Genomic DNA, 15452 nt, shown 5'->3' on the forward strand with positions numbered 1-15452 from the left:
ATGGACCTCTTCAGCTAGCCGGGAGATGGTTCTAGTACGAGGCTAGTTCCAGGCTAACTGGTGCTTGCGTCGGGACAGAGACGTTAGGAGTAGCCACTCAGATAGCTAGCTACGATGATCCAGGTGAAAAGGTTCAGAGCTTGCGGTAGGAATCCGGAGACATGGAGATTTGGTGTAGAAAAAGCAGTCCGGTATGCTCTGGGTTGAATCTCGCTGTGCAGACTGGCAGGAGTTGACCGGGCTAAGGTTAGCTGATGACCGCTAGCAGTGGCTAACTGACTACTAGCTAGTTAGCTGGCTAGCTTCTGTTGGGGGTTCCGGTTCTAAAGCATAGAAAATAGCAGATCCATACCACATTGGGTGAGGCGGGTTGTTGAAATGTTGTAATTGAGGTTTAAAATATACAAAATATGTCCAAAGAAAAAATATATATACATGGGTCACGACAAGACAAGGATGTCTGACTACAAGCAGTGAACACTGATTTTAAAGCAAGACTGACATATGCAGGTGTACATTCAGGATAACTAGGAGACTTAAGAAATACACACCGGTATTGAAATGATACCTAATATGCTTCAGGCAGTGCCAGGACTCATCGTAAGTTTTCTACTGCTTGATTACACCCACCACTCTAACAGAATATTTGCTCTAAAATGTGAAATTAAAACATTTCATTCAACTTGAACCACTAGGCTGTAGTCATGCTTAATAAAAGAGACTCAAAATTACCAGTGAAAGACAAAAAATATATATATATTTTTTTAACTTAAATCATATTTTATAATTTAATACAATGTTCCACTCCTTGGTTTGTGTATTAGTGAACAATCTTCAACTCTCCCTATGCCTCTCCCCAACCTGAATATAAAAAGCTACTTTCTCCCCTTAGGGCTTTCGTGTTACACATCGCACAAGCCAAATAGTGTATTGACTAATGAGTCAATACACAGTCTTAACTTTGAAGTCTTCACACAAGACTACACAACGTAGGCAGCTTTTTTTTTGAGGATTCTATCAGCTCCATTCCATCTTTTATACATTTTTTTTATAATGAGATGTCATGTCTTGCATCAGGCAGCTTCCCCAAGGTCATACCTGCTCTCTCTTCTACCTGATTAACAGGCAGCTCTCTCCCATTTCTGCTTCAATGGCTGGTCTAATGTGGCTTTCACTACGCAGTGCGTATCAAACTTTCTTCTTTGTTTAATTTTTATTTATTTTACCCCTTTTTCTCCCCAATTTGTGGTATCCAATTGTTTAGTTGCTACTATCTTGTCTCATCGCTACAACTCCCGTACGGGCTCGGGAGAGACGAAGGTTGCGAAATTCATGCGTCCTCCGATACACAACCCAACCAAGCAGCACTGCTTCTTAACACAGCGCCATCCAACCCGGAAGCCAGCCGCACCAATGTGTCGGAGGAAAAACCGTGCACCTGGCAACCTTGGTTAGCGTGCACTGCGCTCGGCCCACCACAGGAGTCGCTGGTGCGCGATGAGACAAGGATTTCCCTACCGGCCAAACCCTCCCTAACCCAGACGACGCTAGGCCAATGGTGCGTCGCCCCACGAACCTCCCAGTCGCGACCGGTTACGACAGCCTGGGTGCGAACCCAGAGTCTCTGGTGGCACAGCTGGCGCTGCAGTACAGCGCCCTTAACCACTGCGCCACCCGGGAGGCTCATACTTTGTTCTTGAATAACTCTCCCATACCTGATCTTGGCTTGTGTAGTGAATATCCTACCTGATCTTGCCTCCCTTCTCGGCGCTCTCGTAGTAGAACAGGAAGTGGATCTCGTGGACTCCTTCCTGGTCCGGTCCTCTCAGCCACATGGGCAGCTGGGTAGATTCTCCAGGCTTTAGTGTCCCCTCTCCTAGAGGGATCTCCGTTATCCCTTTACCCCCCGTACCCGCACCGGACACTCCTCCCCTCAACCCTGTCCCTGACCCAAAGTCCCCCTCTGAAACCAGTGTCACCGCAGCAACAGACCCGGGCGTGGCGCCAGGGGGTGTGGCCAGGGTCTTGTAGGCAGAGCAGTTTTCAAAAGAGGTGGGGCTGAGGGGGGTGAGAGGTGTGGCTAAGGAGGAGCTTCCAAAGGTAAAGAAGTCTGGGTGCGTGGACGCCACCCGCAGGCCACACAGGGTAACGCGACTCATGTTACAGAACTCCACGTAAGCCTTCCTGATCTCACCACATAGCAGGGCAGTAGGGAACTGGAGGAAGAATACCTGGGGGGGAATGGGAGAGCGAGGAAGAGGGGTGGGATAGTGATAGAGAAATGGGGACAGAGAGAGGTTAGTTAGTGTGTGACCAGTTACCGTGTAACAGCCCTTCTCAGGAGACTGGCAGATATATAAAGCAGTGATAGGGAGGGACTTGGCTGCCAGTCATTTGAATATAGACTAGTCTGAATCCATCCCATAATTACTCATATACTGCCCAGTTCAATCTAAATGGTAATTCGCAGAAATTGAAAAAGTAGATGGGAGAAATGGTAGATGAAATCTACCATAGACCAATTCACATCGCTGGTATGAAACCATCAGTCATACAGGGAAAGAGGAGGGCAGACGGCAGAGGATAAAGGACGAGCCCTGAATCAAACATTTACCCCCTAGCCATTCCTGTGAATCTAAGAATTACTTCCACCAATCCAATCCTCTCAGATGTACAGAAGTGTCCAGTGAGTAGGGACCTAGAGATCAAGGGGCTAAGGGTTGATTTGGAATTGAGTGAATACCTCTAGCAGGGGCATGGGAGGGGTGATGGTGGGGTCAAGACGTCGGTCAGGACCGTGGCTGACTGAGGTCTTCTCCTCTTTGGTCTGGTTCAACCGCGGTCCCTGGATCTCTAGGTCCTGTCGACCACGAACTGATGTCCCCTCTGCCGCTGAGGGACCTATTGAGAGGATCGCAACCGTCAGGTGAGAGGGACCAAAACAGGATTATAAACCAGGTGGTTCAAGCCCTGAATGCTGATTGGTTGAAAGCCGTGGTATAAAGGATCCTATTCCTCGCGAATGACAGAATTACTATTTACTGGTCTAGTTATGTTTGTAACCAGTTTATAATAGCAATAAGGCACCTCGGGGGTTTCTGGTATACGGCCAATATACCACAGCTAAGGTCTGTATCCAGGCACTCCGTGTAAGCTGTGCTAAGTACAGCTCTTAGCCATGGTATACTGGCAATATACCACACACCCTCTGGCCTTATTGCTTAATTATAGTACTGGTTTCACTGTGCGTGTGTGACTGCATGACCATGTGTATGTTACCTTCGGTCTGTGAGGCTGCGGTGCTGTTGATAGTAGTGTCTCCAGTAGAGGAGGTGGAGGCCAGATTATAGACTAGACCCAGGATGTTGAGCTGACCTGTCTGGTGGGGCAGCAGCTTCAGACGAGCCTGAGGGAGGAGACAGAGAGGAATCAGACAGAAGAAATTGATAGAGACTTTTAATAAGAAAAAGAAGAGACTGTGGGTCAGACATCGAGAATAGTCAGAAGATTAGGGCGAGAGAGGAAACAACAAGAAGAGAGAACTAGAGAATCATAAAAAGGCAGCTTACCAATTTAGTCTCCTCAGGGCTCAGGTAGAACTCTGAGATGACTTCTGTGGCAATGACATCATCTTTCTGTGAAGTCTGCAGCAAGAGGGATTGTAAAAAGTAGAGGTTAAATGAGCCGGCTGATGACATTTGCAGATATGACGAGCTGATTGAAGAATAGTTGGGTCATATTCAACAGGCACCAAACGAAAGAAAACAAACAAATTGTGAGGGACTTATTCTATAAGAAAAAGGTATTTTTGTTTTTGATACAATGTGTACTTATGAATACGACCCTGCTCTTACAGCACTGTAGCCTCAAAGACCAAAGGTAACACACACTCTTACCCTGGGAACACTGGCCTCCTTCTCGTTGCTGATGGGCACAGCATCTCCGACCGAGTCTTCCTGCGTTTGCGGTCGATTGAAGTCTTTGAGTGTAAACTTCCAGAGCAGCGAGAGGTCAGAGAGAACCAGTGGAACCTTTAGAGGGTTCCGGAACACCACCTCAACTATGATGGGTTCTAGAGGGAGAGAGAGAGAGAGAGAGAGCGAGCGACGAGGAGTGGGTAGAGCGAGCGGCGAGGGGAGGGTAGGGCGAGCCACGAGGGGCGGGTAGGGCGAGCCACGAGGGGCGGGTAGGGCGAGCGACAGGGCGGCGAGCGACAGGGCGACGAGGGGCAGGGCGGCGAGCGACAGGGCGACGAGGGGCAGGGCGGCGAGCGACGAGGGGCAGGGCGGCGAGCGACGAGGGGCAGGGCGGCGAGCGACGAGGGGCAGGGCGGCGAGCGACGAGGGGCAGGGCGGCGAGCGACGAGGGGCAGGGCGGCGAGCGACGGGGGGCAGGGCGGCGAGCGACGGGGGGCAGGGCGGCGAGCGGCGAGGGGCAGGGCGGCGAGGGGCAGGGCGGCGAGGGGCAGGGCGGCGAGGGGCAGGGCGGCGAGCGACGAGGGGCAGGGCGGCGAGCGACGAGGGGCAGGGCGGCGAGCGACGAGGGGCAGGGCGGCGAGCGACGAGGGGCAGGGCGGCGAGCGACGAGGGGCAGGGCGGCGAGCGACGAGGGGCAGGGCGGCGAGCGACGAGGGGCAGGGCGGCGAGCGACGAGGGGCAGGGCGGCGAGCGACGAGGGGCAGGGCGGCGAGCGACGAGGGGCAGGGCGGCGAGCGACGAGGGGCAGGGCGGCGAGCGACGAGGGGCAGGGCGGCGAGCGACGAGGGGCAGGGCGGCGAGCGACGAGGGGCAGGGCGGCGAGCGACGAGGGGCAGGGCGGCGAGCGACGAGGGGCAGGGCGGCGAGCGACGAGGGGCAGGGCGGCGAGCGACGAGGGGCAGGGCAGCGCCGGGCCGAGCGAGTGACGCCGAGCGAGCGACGAGAGGCAGAGAGAGGGAGGTAGCAGCGAAAGGGATTGCAAGGTAGCGGCGAAAGGAAGAGACGAGAGGAAGGGAGCAGGATGAGAACAGAGACAACAACTTCTAAAATGCATTAAATTACTAAAATTGTCAATCTACACAATATACCCCATCATGACAAAGGGAACTCAGGTTTTTTGTAATTTTTTTTAGGTTTGAGACCGGAGTGCTGGAGTTGCATCTTCACAGCTGACTTTGAGACTTATGTTTTGCGGGTACTATTTAATGAAGCTGCCAGTTGATGACTTGAGGCATTTGTTTCTCAAACTAGACATCCAATATACTTGTCTTCTTGCTCAGATGTGTACCTGGCCTCCCTTCATTTCTCAGAACAAGAATAGACTGACGAGTTTCAGAAGAAAGGTCTTTGTTTCTGGCCATCTTGAGCCTGTAATCGAACCTACAAATGCTGATGCTCCAGATACTCAACTAGTCTAAAGGCCAGTTCTATTGCTCCTTTAATCAGTACAACAGTTTTCAGCTGTGCTAACATAATTGCAAAAGGGTTTTCTAACGAACAATTAGCCTTTTAAAATTATAAACTTTGATTAGCTAACACCACGTGCCATTGGAACACAGGAGTGATGGTTGCTGATAATGGGCCTCTGTAGATATTCCATTAAAAATCAGCCGTTTCCAGCTACAAGTCATTTACAACATTGTCTACACTGTATTTCTGATAAATTTAAATGGACCAAAAAATGCGCTTTTCTTTCAAAAAACAAGAACATTTCTAAATGATACCAAACTTTTGAACGACAGTGTACATTTGCAAAAAATGACAGAAAACTGTTTTTGCTTTGTCATTATGGGGTATTGTGTGTAGATTGACGAGGGAAAAAATGTGTTAAAAGTCAAGGTGTCTGATTACTTTCCGAAAGGCACTGTGTGTGAGGATAGTGAATTCAATACTATTTATAACGTGCATGTGGTTGTAGGTGAAGGGTTGTGTGAGTGGGCTAAGTATCAAGCTATCAGACATAGTTGAATAGAAGAAAGAGAGATGAGGGAGTGGGATAAGAAAAGAAAGATGTGCTAAAAGGAGAAGGGATGAGAGACAGGAGTGCTTGTGTAGTTACCCTCCACAACAGCAAGCGGGAAGCGGAGGTTGTCCGTCTGACTGTTCAGGCAGCACTGGGTGGATTGAAACGTTGCCGGAACGACCCCACGTTTTGCGGCGGCAACCACCTGTTCCTCGAGGTCCTGCCACATGGCAGCTAGGTCCCGGTCAAACTCCTGGTCCAAGGACACGTGGGTGGCTGCCTGCTTCTCACCTGATTAATAAATCAATATCACAATCAATTAGGGAAGTAATGATTTGCCGATATGCATCAATCCCTGGTTCAAATGTTTAAGATATGAGTGCATTGGTCAGTTGGACCACAAACCGATCCAAATGTAGCATGCATTGGTGAGGAAATAGAATAAAACGTTCCAAAATCGCCAAATCACAAAAATGTTTTTCTCAAATTTCAGATTTGCGTGCTGAACAATGAGTAAGGCCTATTCCTGATCTGATACGTTTGTAAACTGGCTTGCGCAAAGCTGCTTTATAAGTTGAGTGACAACCAATGTAAATTTACTAGCTTACATTTCTCAACTGCGCAGTTGACATTTGTGGTTTACCGGAATGAAAGTAGCCTATGCTACTGCCAGAGAAAACTTATCTGGCTATAGGTAGGCTCACATTCCCCCCCAAAATTTGGGGCTCAAATTCAATTTTATTTTGATTGTTCAGGTTCACCATCAGCAATTGTTTTATGCAATTTTTATATATATATATAATTTTGGGGGGGAATGTGAGCCTACCTATAGCCAGATAAGTTCTCTCTGGCAGTAGCATAGGCTACTTTCATTCCGGTAAACCACAAATGTCAACGGCGCAGTTGAGAAATGTAAGCTAGTAAATTATTTCTTTATTTTTAGATTTACAGTATAAAGTTAATAATTTCACAACATGGACAGCAGAAGAGCTCAGAGTCCATCAAAACTATTAAGATTGAGACGGTGAAAGTACATATTTGATAAATATATAGCAGAACTTCAGATATGTCATAGCTAATTTAAAAATATAAATATTGATAAATTACACTTTAAATCTACAAAAATGACTAATTCATGGCTGATTGTGATTTCAGATCAAAAGTGGGGAGGGGACAAAGACCAAACATTGCCCCACCCCCCTAACTGATAGTAGTGTGGTAGATGCCCAGTTTCCCTCATGGCTCAGCTCAGAATCGCACCAAATAATTTCAAACTAAAACATATCGTTCCTGTATCATATTGGAGCCCATGTATCTAGATGCGTATCAAATCGTCTTGAAAGTGAAAGACTCCCATCCCTACGATCAATCGATCACAACCAATTAATTGATCAATCAATCAGGTCATTATGGATCAAACCAGCACTGTGCAGTAGCACATATAATGTATAGTGAAATAATACAACTGAACAAGGACATTTTGGGCAAAATAATAAAATAAAAATGTCTATGAGTTGGTTGGTGCAAAAGGGATACAAACATACACACTCCTACAAACCTTCCATAAATGTCACACTATCTCTGGTGGCTCTGTTGTCACAGACAGTGTCAGGGGATAAATGACTCATCTAACTTCATGTTTATGTGACCTTCAGTCCTCAACACCAACACTCCCCACTTATGACACACACACACGTATGTAACTGTATGCCACGTCTCAAACCCCACAGGACAATACCTCCTTTTGTGCTGAAAATGTGTTTTTGATTTGAAATTAAATGATTATGTTTTGTTTGGAGGGCCTGTTTAAATGAAGCAGCTGTAATCAGTGGACGGCAGGAAGGAACTTTCTTCAGCCCAGGCAGCCACACTTTGGCAATGTCTGAAACGGCACCCTATCCCCTACTTGGTCAAAAGATGTGCACTATATAGGGAGCCATTTGGGACTCAATCTTTGACTCCTCTGATATTCAAAGTTTCACTCTAATGACGAAGATAGTCGCTCAGCAGCAGTGCGCAAACACTAGACATACGTCTCGTTTCAGTCTCAAAACGCACATTTAAATTCATACACAAGGCACTCGGTCTCACCGCAATTTTTTTGTAGCATGAAATGTATGATTGGTGAGCAGAGCAGTGCTTGTGTTTGTCGCAGTCTTACCCTCTGCCAGGCGGCGTTCATGACCGAAGTAGACCCTGGTGGCAGAGCTGTTGATGCAGGGTAGGGGCAGCTGGGGTAGCGCCACCTCACATGCCCCCGTAACATTCTGGAGGAAAAGGTAGAGAGCAAGGAGACACTTAACACACACAAGGCTGTGGCGGTCTTGGAATGAGGTTAGAGAAATTGGCCAGGCCAATGTACACGGTGGGAGGGAACGACGACTCAAAAGAAACACGTGGCTTTTCTCCACAACTACACTATTGTGTGGCATTTAATTATTATCATTCAAGTTAATGTTACTTCTAAATATTAGTCTAGTATACAAATCAAGAAATGCCAGATTAGAGGATTCACATTTTCGTATTGACACAACTTAACACGGCTACCAGACTCAAAAGAAACGTGCAATTTCACTATTGTAATACACTTAGTGTACACACACACAGTACCAGGACAACAACAGTATTGCGGCAAGGAAACAAAATACGAAGTGGATGTGACTTCTTTAGGAAAACAGCTCTAATATTAGGGGTGAAAGTAAGGCGGTACAATCCGGTAATATTGGGGGTATGCCGTACCGGAAAACATGAGCCCATCACAATAATTAAAGCAAAATGTCAAGTAAAATCGAGGCTTTTACACCACTTTATCACTTCTGCATTTGAAATGCATGAAAAATTTGCGAACGGAGTACAAAAAAGTTTGTATAGCCTAGTCTCCAAAATATGATTTGATGAAAACATTGAAACGTGCAGACAGCAATGGATGCATAAATTCTGGCCTAATGACAATTGCCAAATGTCGTGACAGTTTTTGGTGTTTTGTGTAACAGATGTCTCTTTCCATTCACCACTGTTTGGAGGCTGGAAATATATTGCAAGTGACTTGAACGTGTGCAGGTAGCCGAGTAAAGAAAAACTTTGAAGTGATTGTTTGACAATGCGATGAAAACATGACTGGTTGTGTCAATTCCAGAATAAAAGGTAATGCATTCAAAAAGTTAAATGACAAATCTTTACGACTAGGTCCACAGAGAAACTATTGAATTAATAGGGATTCTATACTGTATCCAATTCTATGATTAGGCCCATACATTTTTGGATGCACCCACATATAGGAGGTTCTGTACCAGGAAGAAAATGTATTCTCTGTTCACCCCTGCCTAATGTAGAAAACATGTTTTTGTCATCCAGAGTCATATCCATATGTATTTACTGTCCAAGCTATAGCACACTATTCTACATACTGCAGGTTTGTAAAAGGACCAAAATACAAGGAAAGTTGTGTTTTTTTAAAGATACATGTTCCATCTTAAATAACTGCCTCATGTCTTTCTGGGTAATGGAGTCCTGATGGACAGCAGGCTAGCCAATGATTCGCTCCCACTGGCTGGAGCAAACCCAGGAGTGAGTCAACATGCCCCCACTCTAGTCTAGTTGGGAGGGCCAGGGAACAGAGTAATGTCAAGATACCGGAATTTTGACTTTGATACCAGGGTTAGTATCACAATGCTCGATACCAAAACAACACCACAGCAAAAAAAAGTACTGTAGAAGAGCTGTGAGAAGGTCAGTTGTTAGAAATAAATTATATGGGTTCCCAAAATAACTGCTCTTTATCAAATCTAATTTCAGAGGACGTATAAATAACTTTTGGAAAGGTCCGAGTCAGGGCTAGCCATTAAATAAAAAGTATGGTCCACAAATTTAAGTAGGGTTGGACGGGATCCACCCCCAAAACATACCGCGCGGTATACGGTATTACCAAAATGTGCACACAAGGGGCATTATTTCAACAACAAAAAACAAGGATCTTGATCGAGGGGATTGAATGTCTCTTCTGTAACCAAGCACTTTGATCTTGACATCCAGGCACTTAGCTTGAAAGTTTGCAAACCAAATGCACAGCTGGATATATTTTATTTCTCATAGATACAGTGGGGCAAAAAAGTATAGTCAGCCACCAATTGTGCAAGTTCTCCCACTTAAAAAGATGAAAGGCCTGTAATTTTCATCATAGGTACACTTCAACTATGACAGACAAAATGAGACCAAAAAAAACTAGAAAATCACATTGTAGGATTTTTAATGAATTTATTTACAAATTATGGTGGAAATTGAGTATTTGGTCACCTACAAACAAGCAAGATTTCTGACTCACAGACCTGTAACTTCTTCTTTAAGAGGCTCGTCTGTCCTCCACACATTACCTGTATTAATGGCACCTGTTTGAACTTATCAGTATAAAAGACCTGTCCACAACCTCAAATAGTCACACTCCAAACTCCACTATGGCCAAGACCAAAGAGCTGTCAAAGGATCTCTTATCCTTTTATCCTCTTATCACACAGATGTCTCAAGATTTGAGGAGCACGAAATTGGCATGCTGACTGCAGGAATGCCCACCAGAGCAGTTACCAGATAATTTCATGTTAATTTCTCTAGCATAAACTGCCTCCAACGTCATTTTAGTGAATTTGACAATACGTCCATCACATGTATGGCGTCCCCCATTGGGGACAGAGTGCCCCATGAGGGCGGTGTGGTTATGGTAAGGGCAGGCATAAGCTACGGACAACGAACACGATTGCATTTTATCGAAGGCAATTTGAATGCACAAAAAAAAAAACAATGACGAGATCCTGAGGCCCATTTTCTGTTAAGGAATCTGTGACCAGATGCATATCTGTATTCCCAGTCATGTGAAATCCATAGAGTCGGCCTAACGAATTCATTTCATTCAATGATTTCCTCATATGAACTGTAACTCAGTCAAATCAATGAAACTGTTGCATGTCGCATTTATATATTTGTTCAGTATAATTATAAGCAGTGGCGTAGCGCACACCCCCGTTTCGAAATATACGTATACCGGGGTATGACCCAAGCCTCGAACTGGTGCTACTGTATACTTGGCTCTGTAAAGAATAATCTCAGCTAAAGTCCAACACCAACAAATAAACAATCTATGAAGTCCAACAGATACACTGCACACACACACAGCACTCCAAATGTTATTACGTTACAGCCTTATTCTAAAAAAAAATGTTTGTCCTCATCCATCTACACACAATACCACATAATGACAGTAAAAACAGGTAGCAAAAAAAACAGAAAAACCTTGTTTACATAAGTATTCAGACCCTTTGGTATGAGACTCGAAATTAAGCTCAGGTGCATCCTGTTTCCATTGATCATCCTTGAGATGTTTCTACAACTTGATTGGAGTCCACCTGCAGTCAAATCAATTGATTGCACATGATTTGGAAAGGCACATACCTGTCTATATTAGGTCCCACAGTTGAGCAAAAACCAAGCCATGAGGTTGAAGGAATTGTCTGTAGAGCTCCGAGACAAGGTTGTGTCAAGGCACAGATCTGGAGAATGGTACCAAAACATTTCTGCAGCATTGAAGGTCCTCAAAAACAGTGCCCTCCGTCATTCTTAAATGGAAGAAGTTTGGAACTACCAAGACTCTTCCTACAGCTGACCACCCAGCCAAACTGCGCAATCGGAGGAAAAGGGCTTGGGTCAGGGAGGTGACCAAGAACCCGATGGTCACTCTTGACAGGGCTCCAGAGTTACTCTGTGGATATGGGAGAACCTTAGAGAAGGACAACAATCTCTGCAGCACTCCACAAATCAGGCCTTTATGGTAGACTGGACAGACGGAAGCCACTCAGTAAAAGGCACATGACAGCCCACTTGGAATTTGCCAAAAGGCTCCAAAGGACTCAGACCATGAGAAACAAGATTCACTGGTCTGATGAAACCAAGATTGAACTCTTTGGCCTGAATGCCAAGTGTCACGTCTGGAAGAAACCTGGCCCAATCCCTACGGTGAAGCATGGTGGTGGCAGCATCATGCTGTGGGGATGTTTTTCAGCGGCAGGGACTGGGAGACTAGTCAGGATCGAGGGAAAGATGAACAGAGCAAAGTACAGCGAGATCCTTGATAAAAATTCTCCAGAGCACTCAGGACCTCAGACTGGGGTGAAGGTTCACCGTCCAACAGGACAATGACCCTAAGCACACAGCCAAGCTTGTATCATCATATGCAAGAAGACTCGAGGCTATAATCGCTACCAAAGGTCCTTCAACAATGTACTGAGTAAAGGGTCGAGGGGGGGGGGGGGGGGGGTAAAGATATGGATGGGGTGCAGGTGGTTGGACAGAGACCAGTTGGGCTGGGTGGAATTGGGAGTATAGGCCACCTGAAAATCCTGTGTGATCAACATGATAATTTTTCTGTATGAATTTCTTACTTTAGTACATTTTTGAGTGAAAGCCCATGTTAAATAAACTGAATAAACACAGAGATACAAAACATTAAGGACACCTTCCTAATATTGAGTTGCACCTGCCCCTTTTGCCTTCAGAACAGCCTGAATTCATCAGGGCATGGACTCTACAAGGCGTTGAAAGCGTTCCACAGGGATGCTGGCCCATGTTGACTCCAATGCTGCCCACAGTTGTGTCAAGTTGGCTGCATGTCCTTTGGGTGGTTAACCATGCTTGATACATATGGGGAAAACCCAGCAGCATTGCAGTTCTTTACACAAACCGGTACACTTGGCACCTACTACCATACCCAATTCAAAGGCACGCAAATCTTGTGTCTTGCCCATTCACCCTCTGAATGGCACACACCCACAACCCATGTCTCAATTGTCACAAGGTTTAAAAATCCTTCTTTAACCTTCATCTACATTGAATGAAGTGACATCAATAATCGATCATGGATTCACCTGGTCAGTCTACGTCATGGAAATAGGTGTCCTTAATGTTTTGTACAGTGTATGAATTTATATGAATATTGTACCTGTACACGATGCAACACTAGGACAGCCTGTGTCATTCCAGAGTCTATCACACATGGCCTTGTTCAGGGGTATAGAGATACTCTAAGGAAGGCTTCCTGAGCCTCCCAGGCTGTATTAAGGTAATATTGAGGTTATGTATAGGTTGTGTTGTAATCTTGTTTTCTTGACTCCCTGCTGTGGGGTTGTAATAATGTGCTAACGTTGTGGAAAGGTTGTTTTAAGGTTGTGAAAGGATTTTTATTAACATTGTGTGTTACCTTGTAGACGTAGAGGTATTCCCGGAGGAAGGCTCCCTGCTGTGTGGAGGTCTGCTGGCTGTCATTGGTGAGGATGTGTCTGAAAGCTGTGACAGCGTTCTCTGGTTGGCGCAGGGTGAAGGACTGGCGGCCAATAGTGAAGTTGATATGGTCCTCAGCCAGGGACCAGCCTTTACCCTTATACACCTGCATGGCCTGGCAGTAACACCGCAACGCATGGCGCTTCTACAGGGAGGGAGAGAGAGGGGGGGAAGATACAGAATGGGATAGAGAAACAGCAGAAAGCAAGAGGAAGACCGAAGAAAGCGGAGGGGAAGATAATGACAGAGAGAGAGAAAGAGAGAGGGGGAGAAAACAATCAACACACTCCATCAAGAGTTCTGAAATGGAATGCTCTAACAATTCTAGAACTTTGAAGACGGCAGGCCTCCCGCTCAAACGGGGCTTCAGAAGGACAGAAACCATATCACACGTCTGACCCACCAGTAGAATCACTCCTGTCTCACCTCACCACATTGTTTTTAAAAAGGCCTCATTGGTCACATTCTGCTTTTAAAATGGCCTGATTGGCATTTACACACCCACAATTCCTCTTTACCAGGAATTTATATAACCAAGTACATAGTACCTCCCTGTTTCACCCTCTTCAGTTGCATGTCTACAGAACAAAGCCTAACTTTAGCCTGTTTCAGTCCCACTCACCTGCCCTGCCTTGCTGAAGCGATGTCCTGCCAGGATCATGTGGAAGGCAAACTTCCTGACCATGGGGTTCCGCATGTTAATGAAACAGTGGGCTGCCTGCTCCAATAGGAGGGCAGAACGCAGGTCAGAGTCCTGGGAGGGAGATAGACCGGGTTATACAGGTTAGCTAATACCTTGAACATACCACACAACATTTTAATTGAACTTTTAATTATACAGGTTAGTCTAACTTAGATAAAATCTTGTTTGCAAGAGAAACCTGTTCAAGACGGCAGTAACATTACAAAAGTTTCACACATAGATAGAAGCTACATGTAACAGTGATTTGACTGCTACAGAATTACACAGATCCAGAGGTTAATCGACAGTGTAAAAACAAAGAACCTGATACAATGATAAATCAGAAGTAGCGTCTAGAGCCTGATCAATGTTCATTTGGGTCCAATACCAATTCTTTGGGGGGGGGGGGGACAAACACTTATCGATACTGTTTTACAGCGAGGAAATTAAATCATTATTCCACAGTGAATTGTCATAAATTGCCATCCAACTGAGCAATTGTCTAAGAAAAATGCTTCAAATGTTGTCTTCTTACATTGTGACAATGACATGAGAATGGCCGCAAGTGTTCAGATAAGCATGAGACTTTTCCCCATCCCATTTACTGAATAACGATATAGAGTTAGAAGGCCAATATCAGTCGATAATATCGGTGACCTGATATATCGGTCTTGCTCTAGTGGAGTCTTCCTCTCACCTCACTGGTCATCTTGATGAGGAGGGTAGCAGCATCAGAGTACTTGGCCTGACTCTTCAGTACCTCAGCACTGAGCAGAGCACAACGTTCAGCTAGAACCATGTTCCTGTATGGGGGAAAAGACTTTCATAAAACATTCTTACACACAGCACCACAGGGGTGAGAGAGCCTATTGTAGTTATGTGGCTTACGTGCGGCTTTTCAGCCAGGAGGTTGATTATTTTAGCTTACTGGGCATTGTTAGTCAATGTGCAATTTTGTGACAACACATGAAAGTGTGTGTGTGTGTTAATGTCGTACTTGGACACATCTCTGTAGGTCTGTATTGCCGTGTCCATGTAGTGTGCTGGATACGGCCTTGGAGCTCCAACTTGAAGAAACGCAGACACTGCTGCCATCTCCTACAGACAGAGAGATGAGTGAGGGATGGATGCAGAGAGAGAGAGAGAGGGGAGATCAGGGGAAAGAGATGAATGAGAGAGAGGAGAAAGAGAGCAGAGTGTGAGAGAGGGGCAGCAAAAGAAGAGAAAGATAATAATTTCAAATAAATCCATACAACCATCCGTGTTGAGTGTTATAAATGGTGGGTGTGTTGAGGCTAGGTATCAGACACGTGAGGGGCGGTCACGGTTCCAGACCATCGGCCTGCCATTAATATTCTGGCTACACACACACACACACACACACGTCTGCCATTAATATTCCGGTGACCCAGAAAGCCATGAGGCGTGGCAGCATCCTTAAAACTGCAGGATGCTAGGACGGGCAGCAGAGGGCAGGGAGATCAATACGGTGTGTGTGTGGCCATTTTCC

The 15452-nt window shown here is 45.8% G+C and overlaps 1 protein-coding gene across 2 annotated transcripts in view; it reads right to left on the minus strand.

Annotated features, from left to right (window-relative positions):
• LOC109898086 (trafficking protein particle complex subunit 8) overlaps window positions 1-15452 on the minus strand; it is an 82327-nt gene that overhangs the window by 30453 nt on the left and 36422 nt on the right. For both annotated transcript variants that reach the window (XM_020492869.2, XM_020492868.2), the window contains 11 exons: window positions 14940-15040; window positions 14640-14745; window positions 13883-14014; window positions 13181-13405; window positions 8102-8207; window positions 6037-6231; window positions 3897-4072; window positions 3570-3644; window positions 3280-3406; window positions 2744-2901; window positions 1747-2231 (listed from right to left, as the gene is read on the minus strand). In XM_020492869.2, coding sequence (XP_020348458.1) covers window positions 1747-2231; window positions 2744-2901; window positions 3280-3406; window positions 3570-3644; window positions 3897-4072; window positions 6037-6231; window positions 8102-8207; window positions 13181-13405; window positions 13883-14014; window positions 14640-14745; window positions 14940-15040 — 1886 coding nt within the window. The remainder of the gene's footprint in view (window positions 1-1746; window positions 2232-2743; window positions 2902-3279; window positions 3407-3569; window positions 3645-3896; window positions 4073-6036; window positions 6232-8101; window positions 8208-13180; window positions 13406-13882; window positions 14015-14639; window positions 14746-14939; window positions 15041-15452) is intronic.

Source organism: Oncorhynchus kisutch, linkage group LG10 (assembly GCF_002021735.2).
Source record: "Oncorhynchus kisutch isolate 150728-3 linkage group LG10, Okis_V2, whole genome shotgun sequence".
NCBI lineage: Eukaryota > Metazoa > Chordata > Actinopteri > Salmoniformes > Salmonidae > Oncorhynchus > Oncorhynchus kisutch.